An 8,751-nucleotide genomic window follows, 5' to 3' on the forward strand; every position below is an offset into this window, starting at 1 on the left:
GGAATCAAGTGACAACATTGGCCTTCGTTGGGAAAGATGGATACGGAAACTCTAAATCTTGATTGACGTACATGTAATCAATGTTAACGATCCTCATGGGGGCGCACCAGGGGATGCTCAGCGCCCCAAATGAATACTTTAGCATCCCCAACCCGACCGACCCAAAAAATATTCGATGGCTCTACTACCAATAGATATTATCTAAAATATTTGTATATTAATCAAAAAGGAGAGCTACATCACAATTTAATTTCAGTGAATATTTAAAACGGTTTTACTTTAGTTTTGAAAAATGTTGTTTTCGCGCATTTCACTGCAACCAAAGTTTAAATATTTCAATTGAAGAATTACCGAACTAGCCAATTAAGTGTTTAGAACATTGAGTTGGGAATAAATAGAGGTACAACTAAACCTGGCTTGCGCGGGACCAATTACGTTCAATAAGAAGACTATATCAACTTTATCGTTCTACCGTGGCGGCATCTGTCTCTAGTGGTGGCAACTATATTACAATTGAATTTTTTCGCGAATCTGATGCGAAATTGAAATGTATGATTTCTTGTAACAAACAAACCTTTGAAGTTGTTTAAAAATAATTTTATTTTGTCAACACGATCCTTTTTAACACAAGTTACGGTGAGTTAGATAATAATTATTTATTTTTAGCCATATAACTTTACAAAATATAGATGGCGCTATTGCCTAATTATAAAGATGAATTTCGTACAGGTCCCACGTAACCATGGCAACCGAAATCGTAATTGTAATTCTAGCAGTATTATTCCCAATTCAATGGTTTAGACGGATATAACATTGCCTTGGTATTTTTTGGCTACACCACGATACACGAAATAGAGAAAATTGATTGGACAATACTATACTACAACAATGGTAAAACGTTCATAGCACTGCAGTTCATGCTTACTATTTCATCCAATTCATCGACGTGTATCCTACTATATTAAAGAAAACTATTAGCTAATCTTTTTAAAGATTAGTTGTTTTAAATCCAATGAAAAAAGCGAATTCTTAAATTATTTTAAAAAGCAATACCAATTAATATCATCATGAATATATCTAGCTATGAATATACAATAGCAATAGCCTCTCTAACCTCCCGCTCAAATTTGGGTTGGGCTTATCTAGTCACGTGATCAATCACATCTGCTCCGACCGAGTGAGGAGCATGCCGTCATTTCCTTCAGTCTCCTGATTGGCTGAAAACGCCTCACCGGTCTCGAAAGTTGCCACCCAAATCAAATCGACATGATAGAAGGGCTATATCGTAGGGTTGGATATTCATAGCTAGATATATTCATGATATCATATATCGGTTACGTGTATTTTTAATAAAATATTCTGTTTTTAATGAAGTCGAAATTCATAATTTAAAAAATAACAAAATAAAGCCAATTTTGGTATATTAACTAATAACAGGAGTGGCAGTTCAAAATTACGATTTTTAGTATCAAGGCATTGGCGCCCGCGAGTTTTGGCGGCTCGTTACGAGCTTGCCTCTTCGAAAACGATCTCTTATCTTACATAACGGAGGTGACAAAATTCAAGACCTTTATGCAACTTTAAATGTACCTGCATCACACGCTGGCGTACAGGATGTTGCAGCTCAAAACGAATACGTAGTCTAATTACTTCAAACCTTAAACAACCATCTTCTTCCCCGGAGTAACCCCAATTTCGAAATCATCAGATTTCACGACGCGACACCATTTGAATCTGAAACCATTGAAGAGTACCAAACCTGTGGGTTTGTTAATCTAGACCGATAAATATTGTGACACCTCATACCCACTTGCCTTTTTAGTAAGTTACGTCGTAAAGGTCTTCGAAACCCGGCTATTACTGTCGATTAATTTATAAACATAGCCAAATCATATGAGCAGTCGGAAAAACAAGCCACTTTAATCGAGACAAAACAGAAGAAATCTTCCGCTACTGATGCTAACGCTATAACAGCTACAACTCCCTCGGATTTCACGACGGAGACGATCCATCCATCAACATCTACCTACCAACAAACACCACAGTCACCGACTTACATGGTACAAAGTGTTCCTTCTTTTCAATATCCATACAATAGACCAAACTACCCAAAAACCCAACAATTAATTCAATTCCGGCCAAAACATCCGCCAGTCAACTCACCCAAAATATCAGCTTCAGTCACCAAACCAGAATGCTTTCTGTTTCAATTGCGAAGGTCCTTTCCCAGCGGTCTATCTCAATGCCCGGCGCTCAACACTGTTTGCATATACTGTGAAAAGTTGGGATATTTACAGAAAGTGTGTATTTCAATGATGCAAAAACAATCCAATTGGCACCCTCCGCCCTCGTGTTGCAACACTGATAAATCAACAAGACGCTGAAATATATACCAAATTATTAGAAACACACTTTTGTTCTTTACATTGGTAATAGGACCAAGTCACTCTGTGACTTATTGCTGATCAGCCACCATTAGCCGGTGTCATATCGGAAAATACACCAAACTTTGCTCATTTACAACTTCCAAAAATATTTTCTATCAATGGCGATAATTCTCAGCGCTACTCGACTCTCGAGCGTGCGTCAATGTTATGGATTATGTAACTTATACGTACATTCGTCCACAACCTGAACTACATCTATCTAATATCCAAGTGTACCCGTTTGCTTCAACTTCTCCACGAGCGCCGATCGGTTTTTTCCCCAGGGGGGCCGGGGAATCACTATTAGCTCGCGTGGTATGACTTGGGTATAAGCCTAGCTGATTATTATTTTATCTCATTGGCTCCTAGTAAAGGTGAAAAGATTAGTTACATTAGTACATTACAAAAATTATGGAATGTTTGAGGGAAACGATTAAGTTTTAGTTTAACTTTCAATTATAACGTCCACCCTTGTTGGTTCTCTCAATTTTAAACGGTTAAATCAGGATTATTCAACTTTGTTAACCAACTACTATGTGTATTATCAAAGTCATGTGAAATTTTTTCAACCAGTGGCCGGGTTATATTTACTAAAATATAACCCGACCACTGGTTAAAAGGCGTTATAAGTCGCTAGCTGATTTATACCTGTAGTGGTTACTTGGCCTGGGTATTAGCCTAGCTGATTATTATTTTATCTCATTGGCTCCTAGTTAAGGTGAAAAGATTAGTTATATTATTAATTAATAAAGATTATGAAGTAATAAAAAATAGAGAAAAGAAAAAGAACTTACAAATGTAATTGTCAGTGTCAACTGTCAAGTGAGTGATACGAGACTCAGGGTAGCCAACGGTCCGTATAATCCGCTAATCCGTTTCCGTTAGGAGTAATCTAAAGACTGAACCATTGAGTTGAGAATAATATAGAGCCCCAGACCGGATTTTCTCCAGAGGCTTTAAGCTAATTACCATTAGTGGCAACGAGACTCAAAATCAAGGAACTTTATCAAAGTAAGCCTGGCGCCTCGTAGAGTTGCATGCGCGCGCAGTCTTGCGCGAGACGAGATGCACGTAGAAGTTAAATGGTAAAAGGAAAATGAGCTGTGAAATATCTTCGGACCTATCTAATACTAATGTGCCTTACTACACGGACAATCTTTTTGCACCGGATGAAGAAAGGCCAATTTTCTTCCTCTCAGATGCACCACACTTAATGAAAACTGTTAGGAATGCTTTGTTTTCATTGTTGAAGATAAGAAACGTTATCGGCTTTTTCCCGTTTCGTTTTTTTAACAGGTTAAAAATGTTAAATGTAAATTTGATATTCTTTTTAATTATTGCTAATCTTGTTTATTATTTTTTAACCTAATATATATATATATATATCCGCTCAAATGCGTTTATAGAGTCACATTGTATTCTGTCATTCCATCTTGTACAGTATTCACTCTTAATATGTTTTAATTAATAAACGTTTGTTATTTTAATTAATGTATTATAACTCGTTACTAGTTTCGTCAGTTTAGTGTAGTGTAGGCTTTGCTGTTATCATTGGTGTTATCATTGGTGTTTAAAAACTCCAATAGGTTATGGGCCCAGCACGCTCCCACTGCGCAACAGCAACACTGATGAACAAGTCTACTGCCTGCTGAATCCGGTATCCTGGTCCCAGTTACCATCACAGTAATCCGTATCCTAGCCAACAGTTCCCGAAAGCCACCAGGGATAGTCTACTTCGCCAAGACGTTGAAAAGCTGTCTGGTCCGGAGAACTGGAGGAGTTGGAAACGAGAAATAGTCGACATCCTCACCGTACGAGACGTTTACGAGATATTGACTGGTGAATGGGTTGAACCCGCGGGGCCGTTATTATCAGCAACAGCAGAAGAGAAGTCTGAATGCACCTTAAACAAGAAGAAATACCGAGTTGCATTCACTACAGTCCGGGGTATCATCTGGTCAGCCTTGTCCAAGAAGGTCCAAAACATGATTACCAATTGCGAGACACCAAAGGAGATGTGGGACAAACTACTTGAAATTTTCGAGCAGAAGTCGTCCAACCGTCTGCGAAAGCTTCTGGCGCAACTTATGCGAACTACGAAGTCACCAGACGTCGACATGGCCACCCACATTGCCCAGATGTGTTCTCTCTGGACAGACATCTTGTCAACGGCACAGACAGAGAAGAACGTTACATTCAACGACTGCATCTTCGAGTCTCTACCTCAGGATGAGTATCGAGAATTCGGTATGATTTGGGACACGCTGCCAACAGAAAAATAGACGGTCGCAGAGTTGGAACGATTATTGATTGGCTTTCAGAGATTCCTCTGGTCTGAAGGCGAAACGCAATGGCGGATGTCGTAAAGGTCACTCATCATGAGGCATGAGCTAAAATGCACCAATTGCCGAAAGTTTGGTCACATAGCAGAAGACTGTCGAGGACAAAGAAAAACTCCTATAAATACGAGCGTTGACGGAAGTAATCGCACCAGCATTGGGGATCTGTTTGCAGCAAACGGTCTCGTTGCTTGCTCATCGTCTGAAGCAGCATGGTACTTTGATTCGGGTGCAACACAGCATATCACGAACGACGCCACAAAGTTCCTAAGTTTCCGCAAGTTTGCTACTCCAGCGACTCTTCAGATTGGAAACAAAACGCAGATGACAGCGGATGGTGAAGGAGACATAAGGATTCAGTTCCGGATCGGAAAGAAACTCTATCAAGAGATAGTCCACAATGTCTGGCACATCCGTGACTTTGCCTGTAATGTTTTCTCGCTAAAAAGCGCAATGAAGAGAAACAAGAATCTGGAGTTCAAGGTAAAGCGCGCCGAAATCTTATATTCCGCGGTCTAAACTGACCTTCTCTTTAGACGTGATGGGCATCGCCTTTTGTCAGAATGAAAATACTTCAGAACCATGTTCTATTCCATTTTTCTGAAAGTTGACGAGGCACAGGTTAGTATTATTAACGTTTATTATACATCCTTAAGTGCTTTATCGTTCAGAATTAAATTATTTCTGGGAGCGACATTATTAGATAAAATATCAAGGGCGTAAGCTCATTAAACAAGTTAGCCAGCCAAAATATACCTATCCTCGTAAGAGTTTTTAATTTTCAGTGAAGCGTAACTGTATCCGTGGTTCTGCGGTAGAACGCTCACCTGTCGTGTAAGAAGGCACGGGTTCGAATCCCAGCCGATTTAAAAATTATGCTACACCCAATGACAAAAAGAGGGCGCTTTTGGAAAAGCCTTTTCCCTGATTCTAAGAAACTGGGGACGCAGTTATTACGCTTTGCCCCGAAAATGCGTTCGCAGGCCTGACAGACAGACACGGTGGTTATATAACCCCTACTAGGTTACAAAGTCCCCTCGGAGAGATGAAAAGCGTGCCGAAATCTCATATTCCCGACCACAAATATCCATTAATTCGCCACTATTTATTAAATAGAAAGCATTATACTACCTTTTTTATTATTTTACATTTAATTTAAATGTACATGTTTTTTGTGTTTTGAACGTGTTTGGTGTTTGATTTCTTTATCTTCGATTTTCTTGTTGTGTCTATGCTGCAGTTTTAGAATTAGACTGGAATGTAATCTCCAACTTCGTTTTCTGTTAGTGAAGAAATAATTTGTGAAAAAAACTATTTTGAAATAGTTTATCGTTATTTAGTCTTCTTATTTTAAACCATTTAGTTTCGCTTTTATATCTATTTAAATTATAAATATAATTATTGTTATTTTTTATTTTCTTTGATTATAAAAGTTACTTATGGCACACGCCGCGTAAAGGCAGATAGGGTAAAGTCGCGTCGTTACTGAGGCGTCTCTCGTTCAAAAATCCGTATTTATTTTTTTCCGCGAAAATGCCCACAGGATCCGAACGTTTGGGGGCGCTGCAAGAGTATCCACCAGTCCTAGCGCGCGATTCAATATTCAGTTTAGGACGACGCAAAAACTGATTAGTTTGTAATTTACATTTTAAATGATTTAAATTTGACTGGACCATTTTGTTCCGCCGTAAATTGTTCTAATACGAAAAATAAGAATTATCGATTATCATTTTTCAAGTTTCCAAGGCAAAATGAATGATGAATAAACTGAATACGCGTTTTTTACATAGATTTATTCTTACTTTAACTTTCTTATTGATATTTCAGTTCCCTATCATGGTTGAATAATGTAAAAAACGAGAAACTGACAAATAAAACAACGGAATACCTGCATTTTAACCATAGGCTTTGCTCTAATCATTTCACTGACGATAGTTTTATGAATATTAAAACTAAAAATAGTCTAATACCATCAGCTGTGCCAACAATATTTTATGAACAAAACTTATTTTCCAGTACAGTTAGTGAAGGTAAAGAAAAACATCTAAGGGCTCTTAATGTTGTTTAAAACATTTACTGACAATTAATATACTAAAATGTATAGCATATCCATACGCGACATAAGAACACGGGTTTGAAGAAAGCGCGTTGGTCACAAACGCATTACAACCAATTTCATAGGAAAAACATTGAATGTTCTAGATAATAATAATAATAATAATAACACTTTGTCCAACAGTATTTCATACGAAAATTCAGAAAATGGTAATTGAAATTTGAAACTGTCTAATTGTCTATCTCAATAACAAATGGATTTTAATACATTACATTACTTTAGTTGTTAATCCCAATGGTAAAAGAACTTTAGAATTAAACACGCAATTGTATATACGATAAGTAAAGTTGGAGAAAACCACCTATGGACTGTGAGAAGAATGATAAAATACGCGAAAAAGTAGATTAGTTCATAATAAAAGGGAAAATATAGCTAAATCTCACAGTCCATAGGTGGTTTCTTCCAACTTTACTTATCGTATATACTATTAAATATTTCTGAGGTGGCTGAAGATGAAATCGAAAAAGAAATTGTAGAAATATAAAAACTCAATAAAAGTCACCATAAATAACTTGCAATCAAAAATTTGGCGTCAAAACCTAAAATTACAGGTTAATTAAAGGTTACCAAATTTCAAGGAAAAATGGTTTCCTCAAGCTCCCATCAAAGATGACCCTGAAGAGATACGTTGGAAAAATTAATGGTGAAACGGGAGTTACAAAAGCCATCTCCTTGGTGTGATACAAGACCTTCTAAATTGTCCGACAATCAAATTCCTGAAGACTATAAAAATATTTTAGATGCCCTTTTGATCACTCCTGAAACTCAATGTTCTACCTTAAAATTAGCCTGTGAAGCATACTTAGCTGGGTATGTTTTGAGGGAATTACAAAGAAGGAATTTTGTGGCTGCTGCGTTGTAAACATTTCCCAGCCATGTCACAGCTCTCCACTATTGGATTTGATTAAAAACCAAGATAGAGGAAATCTTAAATATCCAAGTCGTCCATTCATATTAATTGTATCAAGAATAGTCACCTTTGTGCAACATTTGCGGGTCTCAAGGTGTTTACGATGAACTTGAGAAATGCATTTTGCCAAAGCACGAACTCTGTCCACTATTTTATAGTTGTGATCCAGAACCTGCCAAATTAATTGCAGGAATAGTCTGTCAGAAAATAGTCCCTCCGGTTATGGATAACATAACGCGCACAATTTCTGCTAAGCATGAAAAAGTAAAAGAGCTTGTATATAAGCCAATATCTAGAAAAGAATACAAACTTCAGTAACATTTACTTTGTTATTCAAAGATTCACTTTACAACTATACTAAAAATATATCTATTTAATATCAAGAATAATTATCAACAACATTATTTTAAAGATGTAGGTAAATAATTACCTAATTTAAAATATTTGAATTATTGGTTTTATAAAAAATACTATTCATAATTACGCATTACCGTGATAAGGTGTTGACCACATCTGCCGGAGCAGAGCCGGAGATACACATTTTTTATTTTTATTGTCGTAGAATATAAATAGAGTATTAAAAATATTTCAAAGCTAAATTATAATTTAAATATAACTAAAATATTAATTTACTCTTTCGTTAATAAAATAAAAATATAAAACCTGGGAAAAAACGACTTTTTCTTTGAAGAATAACAGCTGATTGCACTGGTAGGCGGCAATAAAAAGAGAAAATATGTGAGGAGTTCTAGCGCTCCTTCTCCCTGGCGGGAAAAATCTTATTTTGCAAAAACACGGCGATTGTTATGGCCGCTATAGCGCGGCAGCGCGAAATCAAAGTTGGCCGTGCCAGTACGCTTTTTTATTTTATTATTTAAATATTGGTAATTATTGGAGCTTTTATCGGTTTATTCGAGTTTAATTTTTTTTACTGAGTTTTCGTTTTATTGTGTCATTTTC

General features: G+C 36.8%; 1 protein-coding gene and 1 long non-coding RNA gene across 2 annotated transcripts; one reads left to right on the forward strand and one right to left on the reverse strand.

Annotated features, from left to right (window-relative positions):
• Window positions 1-4,804: 4,804 nt before the first annotated feature.
• On the forward strand, window positions 4,805-6,613 carry LOC149945197 (uncharacterized). Its single transcript, XM_090176426.1, has 2 exons — window positions 4,805-5,248; window positions 6,593-6,613. The coding sequence occupies exons 1-2, from the start codon at window positions 4,805-4,807 to the stop codon at window positions 6,611-6,613; spliced, it is 465 nt and encodes a 154-aa protein (XP_090032552.1).
• Window positions 6,614-7,334: 721 nt separating this feature from the next.
• LOC149945198 (uncharacterized) lies at window positions 7,335-8,487 on the reverse strand. The gene is made up of 4 exons (XR_016481004.1): window positions 8,283-8,487; window positions 7,859-7,963; window positions 7,659-7,772; window positions 7,335-7,604 (listed from the first exon to the last, which is right to left on the reverse strand). It is a non-coding gene; the product is annotated as an uncharacterized LOC149945198 (long non-coding RNA).
• Between the last annotated feature and the right edge of the window lie 264 nt (window positions 8,488-8,751).

This window comes from Leiobunum rupestre, chromosome 5 (assembly GCF_980474605.1).
Source record: "Leiobunum rupestre chromosome 5, qqLeiRupe1.1.hap1, whole genome shotgun sequence".
Classification (NCBI taxonomy): Eukaryota; Metazoa; Arthropoda; class Arachnida; order Opiliones; family Sclerosomatidae; genus Leiobunum; species Leiobunum rupestre.